The sequence below is a fragment of the Cyprinodon tularosa genome, unplaced genomic scaffold, assembly GCF_016077235.1.
Source record: "Cyprinodon tularosa strain WSP-4 unplaced genomic scaffold, ASM1607723v1 ctg642, whole genome shotgun sequence".
Lineage (NCBI taxonomy): Eukaryota > Metazoa > Chordata > Actinopteri > Cyprinodontiformes > Cyprinodontidae > Cyprinodon > Cyprinodon tularosa.
The window spans coordinates 887,677-902,500 of record NW_024039388.1 but is presented as its reverse complement, the minus strand read 5'-3'; the positions used below and the strand labels follow the sequence as shown (position 1 = coordinate 902,500).

At 40.8% G+C, this 14,824-nt stretch overlaps 2 protein-coding genes across 2 annotated transcripts in view; one reads left to right on the top strand and one right to left on the bottom strand.

Moving 5' to 3' along the window:
• The window catches only part of LOC119798952 (DNA-binding protein RFX7-like), a 22,237-nt gene extending 8,166 nt beyond the window's left edge, over positions 1 to 14,071 (top strand). Inside the window, 7 exon segments of the mRNA XM_038308626.1 lie at positions 1,311 to 1,396; positions 1,577 to 1,699; positions 4,622 to 4,738; positions 7,685 to 7,769; positions 7,871 to 8,087; positions 8,423 to 8,703; positions 10,405 to 14,071. Of these exon segments, the coding sequence (XP_038164554.1) occupies positions 1,311 to 1,396; positions 1,577 to 1,699; positions 4,622 to 4,738; positions 7,685 to 7,769; positions 7,871 to 8,087; positions 8,423 to 8,703; positions 10,405 to 13,452 (3,957 nt within the window). The 3' untranslated portion in view covers positions 13,453 to 14,071.
• The window catches only part of tex9 (testis expressed 9), a 33,646-nt gene that overhangs the window by 14,949 nt on the left and 3,873 nt on the right, over positions 1 to 14,824 (bottom strand). The window lies entirely within an intron of this gene.

Genomic DNA, 14,824 nt, shown 5'->3' with positions numbered 1-14,824 from the left:
GGAATAGCCTTCATTTCTAAGAATAAGAATAGACTGTCGAGTCTCAGATGAAAGTTATTTTTTCTGGTCATTTTGAGCGTTTATTTGACCCCACAAATGTGATGCTCCAGAAACTCAATCTGCTCAAAGGAAGGTCAGTTTTGTAGCTTCTGTAACAAGCTAAACTGTTTTCAGATGTGTGAACATGATTGCACAAGGGTTTTCTAATCATCAATCAGCCTTCTGAGCCAATGAGCAAACACATTTTACCATTAGAACACTGGAGTGATAGTTGCTGGAAATGGGCCTCTATACACCTATGTAGATATTACACCAAAAACCAGACATTTGCAGCTAGAATAGTCATTTACCACATTAGTAATGTATAGAGTGTATTTCTTTAAAGTTAAGACTAGTTTAAATTTATCTTCATTGAAAAGTACAGTGCTTTTCCTTCAAAAATAAGCAATGTGACGCCAAACTTTTGAACGGTAGTGTATATCTATATTTCTTTAAAATAGTCAGTTAAACAGGAGGTAAACAATCTGAGTGCTGAGCTATGGATTCCGCCATACTGGTTTAACTGGGACAGCAGACCAGAACAATTGACAACAGGACATCTGTCATCAGTAGATAAAGCATTTTTGTATTCTGTGCTATGTCGCACTATGTCATCTGAATTAAATCACAAATAACTTGGCGCCTTTTTTGAAGATTTGCTCTGCACGTACAAACATACTTGCACCTGTTATTAGATACGGAAACCCCCTGAAGGTCAGTCCCCAAGTGTGACTAAACACTAATATTCCACCGAGCACATCTTTCACCATGATGACAAAGAATGGAGGTAGCATCATGCTGGGGGAAGTTTTTTTTCATTGAGGAGGGTAAAGTCTGTTCTAATGATCGTGGTGGAGATTCCCTTTAGGACTAGGACTAGTATCTACTAGGGAATTGTTTAGGTCAAAACATATGCATGTGTTAGAATAGCCTAGTCAAAGTATGGACTTATAAAACAAGTTCAACTTTTTAATTTTCATTTCTAAAAATATTGAAAACCAGCTTTACCATTATAATCTACTTTGTATTGGTCTAGCGCATAGAATCCCCCAAAAGACTTACACTGGTTTTTAGTTATAACATCACAAAATATGAAACATTTCAGGGACTTTGAATGCCACTATATGGCTTTTTCAGTTCAGGTAAAATGATAAATAACTTATTCTTCTTGGGTTAAAGCAGCACATTATAGACTTTTTAATTCTCTTTCTCAAAGAAGGCGAAATATTTATTTTATAACCTTTTACCCTCTTTGTTTTTTATTTCTGCAGCAAGATGTGGAGAAATTCTCAGACATTGAAAAACTCTACCTCTACCTCAAGTTGCCTACTGGTCCCAGCATCAGTCCAGAGAAAATGTGAGACCTCACCTATATGAAAGTGAAAAATAAAATAACCATCTGAGCAATAAAGATTCAGATAATACCACATTGTCTGATTGCAGTAGATCATCCAAAGCAATTTAGATGGCTTTAATGAGGTTCAAAGGTTAGTGCAGCTTTGACATTTCTGAATTGGTGACCCGTATCTTTTCTCAGTGACCAGAGCGCCCTGTCATCCAGCCGCACTCAGCAGATGCACGCCTTCAGCTGGATCCGCGATCATCTAGAGGAATACCCGGAGACCTCTCTTCCCAAGCAGGAGGTCTATGATGAATACAAGTAGGTTCAGATCGAGAAAGAGAAAACTTTTGCTATAAAAATCTCTTATTTTATTTCCAAGTTCAAATTTTAGATTTTTTTAATACCTGTGAAATTCAAAGCACATAGAAAGCAACTAAATCAGAAATTTTTCGAGGATCATCATTGAGGCATTTTTCAGTTTTTCCCTCTTTTTGCGCAAACCCCTGCCAGTGTTTGCGTTGCCTCCTGCCCTACATTACTGCAGGCTAAAGTGTCAGTATAAATAGATGCAGCAGGCATGAGAATCACAGAGCAGCATGTGTTGGTAATATTAGAATGGAAAATCTGAGACAGCCATTGAAAAGCTCTGACAGTCTTACATAACTTTTTTTTTTTTTTTTATCTGTTTAACTCCAGCAGAACAAAAATACTGCAGCCTCCAGGAACGTTGGCGCCTTCGGGTCGGGCTGCTAAAAAAAGACTAAAAACATGTAACATGCTTAGTTTTGGTTTGATGCCTGCAAGTTTGGTCCAAATGAAAGGGAATAACATCTGCTTATGGATCACTGATCGATCCAACATCCCCAGGGAACCTTAAATCAAACCTGTGGAGTCTTTGTGTATGTTTTTGAACCTGAATCATCCAGCAGGTTATCACATTGATTTATGCATCTTCATGCTGATAGATGTGTAGTAATACTGACCAGTGGCGATTTCTTATTGAATACTGGGGAGGCTAAACCTCCTCTCTAAATTTTATTGATAAAAAACGTAATAGGTAAAATATGCTTTCTCAAAAATGTAGTCAATAAGCTGCATTAAATATGCACTGATTTCTTTAGTATGTTGCTCATTAATCAGCCATTTATACCGCTCTCGGACATGATCTCCCCTCCGCTCTGTGGAGCAGCGGGACGTTGCCTGGCAGGTTCTATAATCAATCCATGTTGAGGTTTGAGTCTGCATCTATTGAGGTAAGCATCGAGAAAGTAGGGCCCTGATTGGATAAGAAGCTAAAACACATCACTTCCAGTGAGGCTCAGTCTCTTAGGGGGTCTATGGAGGAGGGGCTGCTTGATGCTGATTGCCAAACATACTTAAGGATTATTAAATGACAGTGGTCAGACAGCAAGGAGGTTTTCCTCATGAGTTGAGAGGGAAAAGAAATCATTCAGCCAGGACAGTCATGTTGTGCTGAACTCTTCCTGTGGTTTCTGGAGTATATTATCTCAGAGTGCTTCACAGCAGTTCTTTTCACCCGTTGTAGTGATGTATTTTATGTTTCAACATTTTTTAATGCAGTACGTGAGGTTTGGATTTAATTAACATCAGTAAGCCTCATCTGTTTCAGAGAGCATCAACTGCCCCTGAGTATAAATCTGAAAGTTAATTTCAGCATTTTCAAGATCTGGGTCAGGACAGAAAACACAATATAAGTTTGCAGCAATTTTTACACTTGAATACTTCTTCCATGTCCTGTTTGTTCTTTCTTCCATGTCACCCTTCCACCCTCAAGTCTCTCCTCCCTGCCTTATCACCTTAGCTGTCAATCTAACCTCGTTTCTACTAAAAAATATCAGGTTAAAGTGCATTTTCAAACATGGATCAATTGCTAAGAATCGGTATTTGGCATTTTTGGTGCAGCAGTTCTTTTGGAGAGTGTGGTAACACCATCAAGCTGGGTTAGCGTAGATTATGTCACCAGTGCAACAGAAATCAGGCAAGTAAACAATGGTGAGCAACATGTAAGGAATCCAGGGCATAGTAAGTCTGCTTTATTGTTTTGCTCTTTTATCTTTGTTTCGGCTTGTAAGATCAGAAGCGACTGGCGCGGTGTTTCGACATCCTTAGGTTGCGTTAAATGGTGTCACATAATTTAGCGGATGAACTCGGCTCTGGTGTTCCCAAAGCATGCCGATCAGAGCCGAGGCGTTATATGCTATGTTATATTTATGCAGCCTTTCTTTCCTACAACAAACTCTCCTGATATATATATATATATATATATATATATATATATATATATATATATATATATATATATATATATATATCATTTATTTGATTCGTATGATATGTATAAAAGTGTGCTATAAAAAGCAGCTTTACAAAAAGTGAATTTAAGGGTTGATTTGGGATTTTATGTGACATATAAGGCAAATTGATACATATTGTAAAGTGATATAAAAATGATGAACAGCTTTTATTTTTTTTTAAGTAAAACTATGAAAATTATGACATAAATCTGCCCTCGTCAATGTTCTGTTGAACCACCTTTCTCTTTAACTACAGCTACCAATTTTAATGGGTTATCTCTGGACAGCTTTGCATTTCTAGAAACAGAATTTTCTGGACCATTTTTTTGTAAAATAACTCAGGCTCAGTCAAGTTGGGGGCTGCGTGGATGTCTGAAGACTCATATTTTTATTTTCAGCTACCACATTTTACATGTCAGATAAAATAATACTACATATACTTCAGCGATAGTATCAAGGTGCTACTGTATTGTATTTATTATACTATATCCGTTGGTTGTGCTGTTCTTTTTACATCTGTTTCCAGATGATGAAGCAGACTGAAGATGTTTTATCAATTTCTCCCTTTAATCTCCTGTTTCTTTCATCTTTTCTCCTTTTTCTTGTTTTTTCTTTCCTGTTCCACTTTCTCACTGCATTGTCCATATAATCTGCAATACTCCTTGCATGAATTATAATAAAGCTATTTACATGCATAAATCAAGCGGAACACTATGGCGATAGCCGTACTGCTCCACTTGTGAAAGTAAAATCTTTTGGGCTCTTTTTGGCATCAAGACAAATATTCTTATTGCCACATTGCCAGATAGGACACTGAGAACAACAAAAAAAATGTAATACAAACAGGGTAGCTGAAATACATTGAGGTTGCGATTAAAAACAAAAAAAAAATTATATTTCAATTGTTTTTTTTTCTGTGTTTCAGGAGCTTCTGTGACAATCTCAACTACCACCCACTGAGTGCTGCAGACTTCGGGAAAATGATGAAAAATGTCTTCCCCAACATGAAGGCGCGACGCCTTGGCATGAGAGGGAAATCTAAATATCCTTTACTGGAATGGACTGTACTCTACCAGTCAGGCCCATGACTGTATATGTGTGTGTGTGTCTGGACCATCTGCTGCAGCAGTTCATAAGCTCTCTAAATATAGACTTGAAATGAAATGAAGCCCCCCACCCCCCGCCTCAAAGGCACAAGCAGAATACAGAGACCCCCGGGGGGGTGGGGGGGTTTCTCTGTGATCTTGACCTTCATGCGTACTCATGCCTGCTAAGCTTGTGACGTCAAGCTGCTGTTTGGTTTGTGTTCATGACCTTCATTGAGGTTGATATCATTATCTCTGAGGATGGTGGGGTCATATATCTTAAATGTTCGTCAAGTGTTTAAAAGAAAGATGTTGGGGAAGCAGAGGGGGGTCTGCCTGTTAGCTAAAACCTTCTGAAATGGGTTGTATAAACACTGAGCCCTTATTGAAAACCAACGATTTTAGTGTTGGCAATCAAAGGTGCTTCATTAAAATTAACAGGTTATTTTTATATGAGGAAAATATATCAAATTAATAAATCAAGTTTAATTTGAAAAGTATTCTGATTCACCAAAAAAATATTTTTGTAAAATCATTTTTGTATTTGTAATGACTTAGGGGTCATATTTACTAGACTTGCTCCCCTATTTTTTTTTTTTTTTTTTTTGTGTGTTGCTGAAATGAAAAAGTGACTACAAATTACGTTTTTTTATTATTATTATTGTGCTGCAGTGGGTAGCACTGCTGTCTTGCAGCAAGAAGGTTCTGGGTTCGATTTCTGGCCCGGGGTCTTTCTGCATGGAGTTTGCATGTTCTCCCTCAGCATGCGGAGGTTCTCTCTGGGTTACTCCGGCTTCATCCCAGTCTAAAAACATGACTGTTAGGTGAATTTGCTTCTCTAAATTCTCCTTAGGTGTGAGTGTATGCATGAATGGTTGTTTGTCCTGTATGTCTAAATGTTGCCCAGCGATGGACTGGTGACCCGTCCAGGGTGTTCCCCGCCTCTCGCCCATAGACAGCTGGAGAAAGGCACCCAGCACCCCTTGCAACCCCACTTGGGATAAATGTGATGGATGGATGGATGGATGGATGGATGGATGGATGGATGGATGGATGGATGGATGGATGGATGGATGGATGGATGGATGGATTATTATATGCCTAAAATTTATAATGCAAGAAAGACATTAAGTCCTTATTTTTGCAGTTCACAGAAAACCTTTAAATTTGCCCAAATTTGAGGCACATGATTAGTATTACAGCTCCTGTGTCCAACCTTTCAATGCTTGTTCTGGTAAACAGCTCAGAGGGCAGCATTGTTTGCACAGGACTGACATATTTGTAGGATTGTACCTGAATAGAATCTTAATGGAGGTTAATGCAATGCAAATCCTGGCCTTTTCCTCAAGATGTGATTAAATCTGCATCTTTGTGTTGCTTTTTCTGTCATACTTTAAAACATTCAAACTACTTGCATGGTTCTTTCATTTAATGTCCTGCAGGTATCAAGTGAGGGTGGTTTGTTTTTTTCTATAAAGCATATGCTCCATGCGGAATGTCTTTCTAGTTCCTGTGGGCTGATTTAACCAAAGAAGTGTTATTTTCAAGAGTTGCAAAACCAGTATACTAAAGAATTTACTGAAATGATGAGTTCCTATCATGATTTTAAACTAAAATCATTTTATTATGCCGCCCAAAACATAACACCTACTGGAGGGATGAATAAATCAAATTGCAAGCCTGTTAATAAGTCTGTAAAAGGTTGGAGCATAAAAAAAACAATCTCCTTGCAATGTTGCAACATTTCAACAATCAAAAATGACAAACGCTACATTTAAACTCCATACTACTAAAGATTTGTGTTCATAAAAACTGCTAAAAATCAGGTGCACGCACAGGTTTTAAATTGAGCAGAACAGCGGGCGCAAAACTTTAGTCCTGTTTACTAATAGGCAGAGCATTTGCTGATTAGCAGAAAATTCAAACTACTGGGATCAACATAAGCAAATGTCTTTTATCTGGGATTTGTCAAACCATAAAGAGAATACAATTGTAGCTTCTGCATCTATATTAGACATGCTTGAAAGGTGCAAACCTGCACCCAATAACATCTGAGGTTATTTTGGCTATAAGGGGAATAGAATGTGGCTTTTGCCTGTCAATATCATGTGGATTGGCAGAATTCTGTTGTGGTGTCAGATTTATTGTGGAGGTAACGGGCAGTGGGGGTTTTGCGTTGCATTGCATGGTGTACTTTTAATTTGTTTTTTTTCTACGGGTTATCTTATGAAATAAAAAAGCCTCTGTAATGCCTGCTCTTCCCATAGCTGTGGTGCTGAAACCAATAATCTGCAGCAGCCTGCATACCTTTCTTGTTATTTAGGTAATACGTTAGGAATGATGATCATTGGTAAGAGATAACAGAATGAAAGTTTGATCTTTTGATTTGTTGTAAACCTGTTCTGAATCTTGCTCTGTGAGCTTCTGCTTTCAAATCAACCTTTTTTTTTTACTTTCAAAACTAAAAACTTTTAACAGTCAAACTAAAAATCCTACATGCCAGTCTGTCGCAGTCCTGTCGGGAATAACAGCTGCCGAATTGACTGCACTCTGATCTCAGAAAGCCTCATTTATACAGGGCTGTTTGCTTCACTTCCAAATCTCTTATCAATTGCTCACATCATTTTAGCAGACCCTCATGCCCACTCATTACACCTGCAATGTTTGTCTGCTAAAGCAATTTACTGTTCCTTGATTTGCATCTTTATATATCAGGCCTGCAGTGTCAAATGCAAATCATCCTAAACAACACAATCCTTGAGGTAAAGCATGGTGATAGCTGTGACATGCGGATGTTATGACGCTCAAAAGATATGTCTTTAGGTACTCCTTTAAATAAAGTAGCAGAAAGTTTATGTATGATATCTCTTTTAACTGTTATATTGACCTTAACACTGGCTTACATACTGCTACAGTGGACTGAGAAAGAGGCCGTTTGTCCACATGCCATCTTTGCCCACCATGGACGTCCATAAATCAGCAGATGGAGTGAGAAAAACTGACTTTTTTTTTCTCTATTTTTAGCACTCAATAATTCTCTATTTAATTTGTGATTGCTGTATATCTCTCACTGATTTGTGATGCTACAGTGTGACACCCTGGATTCCCCGTGCCATGTTAGCGGCATCAAGGAGGAGGTGCGATTTGCAGCCTGTGATCTCGTATGTGAATGGGCTCAGAAAGTGCTGAAGCGCCAGTTCGATACGGTGGAAGACTTGGCTCGCTTTCTAATCGACAGCCATTACATCAGCAACAAGTCTCTGGCAGCTCTCACTTTAATGACAGGAGCAGCAGCTGATAAGCAAGGTAAAGTTACTTAAGCGTCAGTGGTGACATCTTGTGGCAAAGGCCCGTTACTGCATCTATTGCTTTTCTGCATTAGTTTTAATTAGGCAATTAAGATGTGAACTATTTGCACAAAAAATACATTAAAATATCTTTATTCTGCACACATTTTTCATTTTATAACAACTGTGATGAAAAAATGTGCTCAAAAGATCAAAACGAAAGATAATGTCCTGGGGTTACCCTAAAAAGAATGTTTTTAATTTGAACTACACCTGGTAAAGGGTCTAGTAAGTAAAAAAGATTGTCTTTTGTTTTACATGAAATGTATCTTTAATTCCCTTGTTTTTGTCCAGAGGTCAACCCACAGCAGACCGTCTCAGGCTTTGCGCCCACAGCCGAGGCTCAGGCATTTCAGCCTCAGGGGAAAATGTTTTCACCAACATCCTCTGATGCAAAGCAGCAGCTGCAGAGGAAGATCCAGAGGAAGCAGCAGGAGCAAAAACTGCATTCCCCTTTACTTGGAGAAGAAACGGCAAAGAGGACACTTGACGCTGTGGCTTGTGCTAGCCCCAACCCTGCATCGCCACAGCAGACCATAGGCATTGTGGTCGCGACTGTCCCTAGTCCCATCACGGTAATAAAGTACATGTGTCTCTATGTTTTGTAAACTTAACTGTGGTGAAAACAATATAGTTTGAAGTTGAAAAGATCTTTTGCACATTAATTAGACGTTTTGCAATACATGCATAAAGAACTATTTATATTTGCAGAGGTTGAAAATAGAAATTAAAGACGCTTTTATGTTATTTTACATAATTGAATTATTGTTTATCATTGAGCTATATTTACATGTTAACTTCAACCATAGTGTTGTCTATAGTTCTTTCCCCTATTGTTCTATTTTTGTGTCAGATATTCTTATGGGTGGGTAATTATGCTCAGAATAATGAGTATATAAATTCCTGGATTCACAAGAAACGAACGTTGTTTAACTAAAACAGGCATTAATATACTCTCAACCACGAAAGTGTACTATTGCATCACTAAATCTTCAATATGAAATATTTGGCAGTATTTTACTTTATATGCACAACTTGATTATGAATTTAAAGATGGCTTTCATTATCCAAATGTACACTTGTTTTCTAAAACATGCATGAGTAAAACAGTCAATAACCACAAATAAAACTAAAGAAAACTATTTATAAATGGTTTTCAAAGTATCTGTACCCCCATTTTTTTTTTTATTATTCAGTTTTCTTTACATTATTTAATTTAACTACACTTTTACTTCACATATAATTGGATGCATGTTGTTAATTGCTAATCGCTCAAGCTCAGACTGGATGGAGAGATTCTAGCCTCATATCCAGCAGGATGTTTAGATTCATCCTCCTGCTGGAAGGAGAGCCCCAAGTCTCCATTGCCAGTATCACTGCTGCCACCCTCTGTTTTAGAGGGGAACTGCTTGTGAATTATGCCTACATGGGATCACTTAGTAGGAATGGCCACAGGGGTGGACAATAATTGGCCGGCACCCCTATCTAGCTCCACCCCTCAATAACCGTTATCTTAAAGGTAGTTTAAAAAAATGGTTAAAAAAAAGTCATCATTAAATAAATTAATTGAATCCAGTCATTAATTTATTCTGTAAATAAAATAGCTCATATCTGCGATACGTGTGTACACCTTTGGCAGAAGTAATTCTGTCTTTATATTCAAGTAAGATTTCCTCCAAGATTGCCTGTTTTTTTTTTTTGTTTTTTTTTACCGCTCCTCATCTTCCTATTTTATCTGAACACCTTTTTTTTTACTGAAAAAAAGCTTTGACACAGCATGATGCTTGTGGTGCATGATGGTGTGTTTAGTATATGTGTGCTAGTCTTTATCTGCACAGCATTTTGCATGAAGGTAAATTTCTTAGTTATTAAATGTATTTAATTTAGGAGTTCATAGTGACTTGAGCAGCCCCTTTGGGTCATAGACGTGTACTAAAACTTCTCTTGGGTTTCTCACTTGTTGATGCATGACAAACAGTTTCTATGACCTGAGCAGAGGATCTCTGCAGCTCCTCCAGTCATCTTCATGACTGATTCTGAAATTTATAGTATCCTTTAATTTAATAATTTGTTATGCTGGATTTTATTTGGCGGTATCAGAGTAAAACATGAAATTAATAAGATGCACTTTCCAGCTTATGAAAAAAAGTATTACCGGTATTCAATATTGTTTGGTATTAAGTTTAGTATTAAGGACGCTTTTAATTTCACTTGATGGTTATGGACTTACCAAAAAAAGTATGTTATTGTGATTTTTGTGTGTGTGTGTGTTTTAGATGCAGAAGAGTGGGCAGTTGATGTCACCGGGTTCTGTGGGAACAGCAGAGAGCAAAGTTGTACCCATTAACTTTCAGATGATGTCCCAGCCAGTTCAGGTAGTGAACCAAAGCCACAAACCCTCCCGGAGTAATCATACCAGCCCGGCCGGGGAGCGGCCAGTTCGACAGCGCTATGCTCAAATCCTGCCAAAGCCCTCTGCCACCACCGACATCACCATGCGCTCGCCCTCCACTATGATCATTGCCAACAGCCCCATTAAGACGATGATGACAACCTGTCAGCTCAGCCCTGTTAGCTTGGTCAAGATGACAGCCATATCCCTGGCACCTAACAGCGGCGAGACTACGTCCCTCACAAACACCATGCTGCGACCAGCGTCTGCAGGTGTCTCTTCTGCAGCCGCGGCAGACTTCAGCTCCAACCAGAACACACGGAGTGCTTCTGCTGTGCCCATTTTGGCTCCGGTAACCGGGCTGGAGCAAAGTGTTGACATGCAAAGTGTGGATGTGGAAATGGAAGTTGAAGCAATACATATGAACAGCCAAATGCAGAATCCCAGCAGTCACATTTCAACCCAAGAGGGAGTGACAATCAGAGCCGGAGGGTCTGTGCAGAGAGCGGCTAGCGTGCCCATACCACAGACCAAAGGCTTCCTATGCGGCGAAGAAACGCTGGGTACCAGATACAAAGGAAGCTCCTCATCTGGTGCCAGTGCTGCAGTCAAAACTAGCAGTAATAGCCCTAATAAGGCAAGCACTTTGCACTTAACCTCTTCTGATTTAAACACCAGCACTCTGTCTACAGTAAACAATAGCAGATTATCATCCTGTGGAGAAGGCTCCCAGGCAGGGGAAGCATTCTTGTCAACAAAGAGCTTCAGAAAACGCTCAGGCCTCAGTCCAGACCTCTCGCCAGTAAAAAGGGCTTTCATGTCCCAGCAGCCTGCAGAGGGCACTGCTTATGCTCCAAGCCAGGGAACCTCAGATAGATCAGAAAGCGCACCAGCCTCAAGAGAGCTAGAGATGAAAACAACCTCTGTCTTCCCCACTCAGGTCCATCAATGTTCTCCTTCTCTCTTCGACCGTGTTGCCAAAACACATAGCTCAATGCAAAGGAAAAACACTCCTACTGTTATGGAAACCGGCATTGCAGTCAGTGACACATCCATGCAGGGGCAAACAGTCGGTAACGTGCACAATATGTCCGGTACACCTGGGTATCAGAATCCTGCAGGAGTCTTTGAGGGATCTCATCAGTCCAGTCCGACTGCAAACTGCCTGCATTTCATTAATCAAGCAGCCTCTAATCCGCTCCAGATGCAGGAACATATGGATTACTTTTCCTTTGATGATGATGTGACCCAGGACAGCATTGTGGAGGAACTGGTTCAGATGGAGGAGCAGATGAAACTTAAACGGCTGCAAGAGCTCGGAACCGGCTGCTCGCTGCAGGGCCAACCCATCATGACGCCAAGAAACGTTACTTCCACCAACCAGACCATGAGTGGTTTTTATCGAGCCCCAAACAACAGCGGAAACCTCATCCACACACCCACACCCACTTCAGAGCTGATTGGTGGAGCTCAGAGCCTGACAGGAGACAGCCCCTGCTCCCGGATGGCCTCCACCACCCCAGTGGACAGCGCTCTGGGCAGCAGCCGCCACACTCCCATCGGCACTCCACACTCCAACTGCAGCAGCACCGTCCCTCCCAGTCCAGTGGAGTGCAGGAACCCGTTCGCATTCACACCTATCAACTCCAGCATGACGTCGTTCCAAGACAGCAGCCCTGTCTCCATTAGTCCTGTGAAACCAATGCAGAGGCCAACAGCCACCCACCCTGACAAGGCCAGGCTGGAATGGATGAACAGCAGCTACAGCAGCAACAGCGGCGGAGGCTCAAGCAAATCCAGTGGTGGGATGGGAATCCTCAGCAGCTACAGAGGCCTGACAGATGAGCCTTTCCAGAAGCCCCATGCCTTTGCCGTTCCTCACGCACGCCACCACGACAGCCACTGTGGCCGCTTGACTCCCATTTCCCCTGTGCAGCAACAAGTCACCAATATGAGCAGGCAGGAGGGTTTCGCCGTGCCAGCCCCTTTGGATAACAAAAGCGGCAACACATCGGCTGCAACGTATCGATGCCGCAGCGTTAGCCCAGCCGTGCATCAGAGGAATCTCAGTTTGAACGTAGGAGGTAATGCCCCCATTAACGTCCCCCGCTCTGTGGTATCTCCCTTTAGTTCTCCAGTAACCCCCGAGGTATTAAACATCTTCACCAACAGCAAAGGAAACCTGGGGGTCAGCAGCATGGCGCAGAGGAGCCGCTCTGTGCCACTCAACATCATGATGCAAACCGAAGTGCAGCAATGCACCAACATTGGCAGCATCCTTTTGAGCAAGATGGAAGGGGACCAAGATGAGGCTCTGCGAGGTTTGGGTATCCATAACCTACCCTCCACCTACACTGCACGGATGAATCTGACCCAGATGCTGGAGTCTAAGTTCAGCCAACCAGGCAGTGAGAACCACCTTAGCCTGATGCCTTCTGACTCCGCCAGCTTACAGCGGTCAGGGTACCTCATAGAAAACACTGTTAATGAACAAATGAGTCTCTCAGCAGGCAACAACCAAACTCAACCAGCCTCTGCAGAGCACCACCACCAGCAGGCTCAGTCTGTAATGTTAGCTTTGAGCTCACGGCAGCAGGAAGAGCTGCAACAACAGCAGCATTTAGACTTTAGGAGCACGCAACAGCACCTCCTGACAGGTCCCATCATGGAGGAGTCAGAGCTCGCCGCGGGTGGGGCTGATTTCCCTTGCGAAATCAGAATGACATCAGAGCTTTCTGGGAGCATGAATGACCTGAACGCGCTGGACACAAACCTGCTGTTTGACCCCAGCCAGCAGCAGAGCAGGTTCCCCAGCTCTGCAGCAGAGGAGATGAACGAGCAGCTGTTCCAGCAAATCAGCGAGGCGCCTCATTCAGGTGGGCTGGACTGGTTGGAAAGCAAAGATCACCCAGCTGTTGGGCTGATGGGCTGAATACTGAGAATTTTTTTCAATTTTAACTGTTGTAGCAGAGTGTTTTTCATGTATTTATGAGGTATTTACAGCCTAACTCTAATATACTTATGTAACTGAGGACATACTGGAAGTTTGTCAAGTTAAAGTGCCAGGCTAAGCTGACAATGCTGCAACACTATGTAAAAATGAGTAAAATGCTGGTCATTGCCCTTTAAACACATAATAAATAGTCACCTCCTGTTTAACCTTAATCGTTTCTAACAAGCAGACAAAGCAAAAAAAACAAAACCTCAGTCGCTATTCTATATTTCTCTCCATAAAAGTTACATCATGGTATTAATCATTTAAAACTTCGACTAGATATAAAAATCATTATATAAATAAAACTATAACCAGTTATTTAATACTAATATATATAATAACAGATCTGTGTTTCATAGACTTTTAGGAAGGGATAAATCTCAACTGTTTACTTAGATATTAACCAAACTAACCTCAAGTTGTGTAAAGGATTACACTTATGTTTGGCCATGAGGGCCAAAGTTGTCAAGTCAGTTCCCATGTGGGTTTAAAAAAATGCCAAAATAATTCAGTTTTTACATTTTTTTTATCTGCTCAATAACAAACTAACAATTCCATATTTGAACTAATAAAAGAGTAAAATGCTTATTGTGGAAAAGAGAAGGGAATCATTGTAGATCCAAAATATGAAAAGCATCATAACCAACATATATGCCATTTCATTATCTTTTTAAAAGGCAAAACTTCACTACAGAGTTAAGGTTTTTGGATTTTTATTTTCCACAAAATTAGCATAAATTAAAAACTATGTTTTTTTGTTTAAGGTTGCTTTTGTCTGTCCCAGTAAAGCCTGTACACTGTGCACACATGATGATTGATATATTTATCCAAATTCATCCATTAACTGTAAATCTATCCATCCATCCCTTTTCCGTCACACTTATCCCAAGCGAGGTGGCGAGGGGTGCTGGGGCCCACTCCAGCTGTCAATGGGCGAGAGGCGGGGTACACCCTGGACAGGTCACCAGTCCATCGCAGGGCAACACAGAGACAAACAACCATTCACACACACACACACTCACAGCTAAGGAGAATTTAGAGAAGCCAATTAATCTAACAGTCATGTTTTTGGACTGTGGGAGGAAGCTGGAGTACCCAGAGAGAACCCATACATGCACAGGGAGAACATGCAAACTCCATGCAGAAAGACCCCGGGTCAGGAATCGAACCCGGAACCTTCTTGCTTCAAGGCAGCAGTGCTACCCACTGCTGTAAATCTAATCAATATATATTCATGGGACTGATATTTGTCTTCATGTTAATTTGATCGTATACAGAAATATCTCTTGACCACAGTTATTGGCCCTCC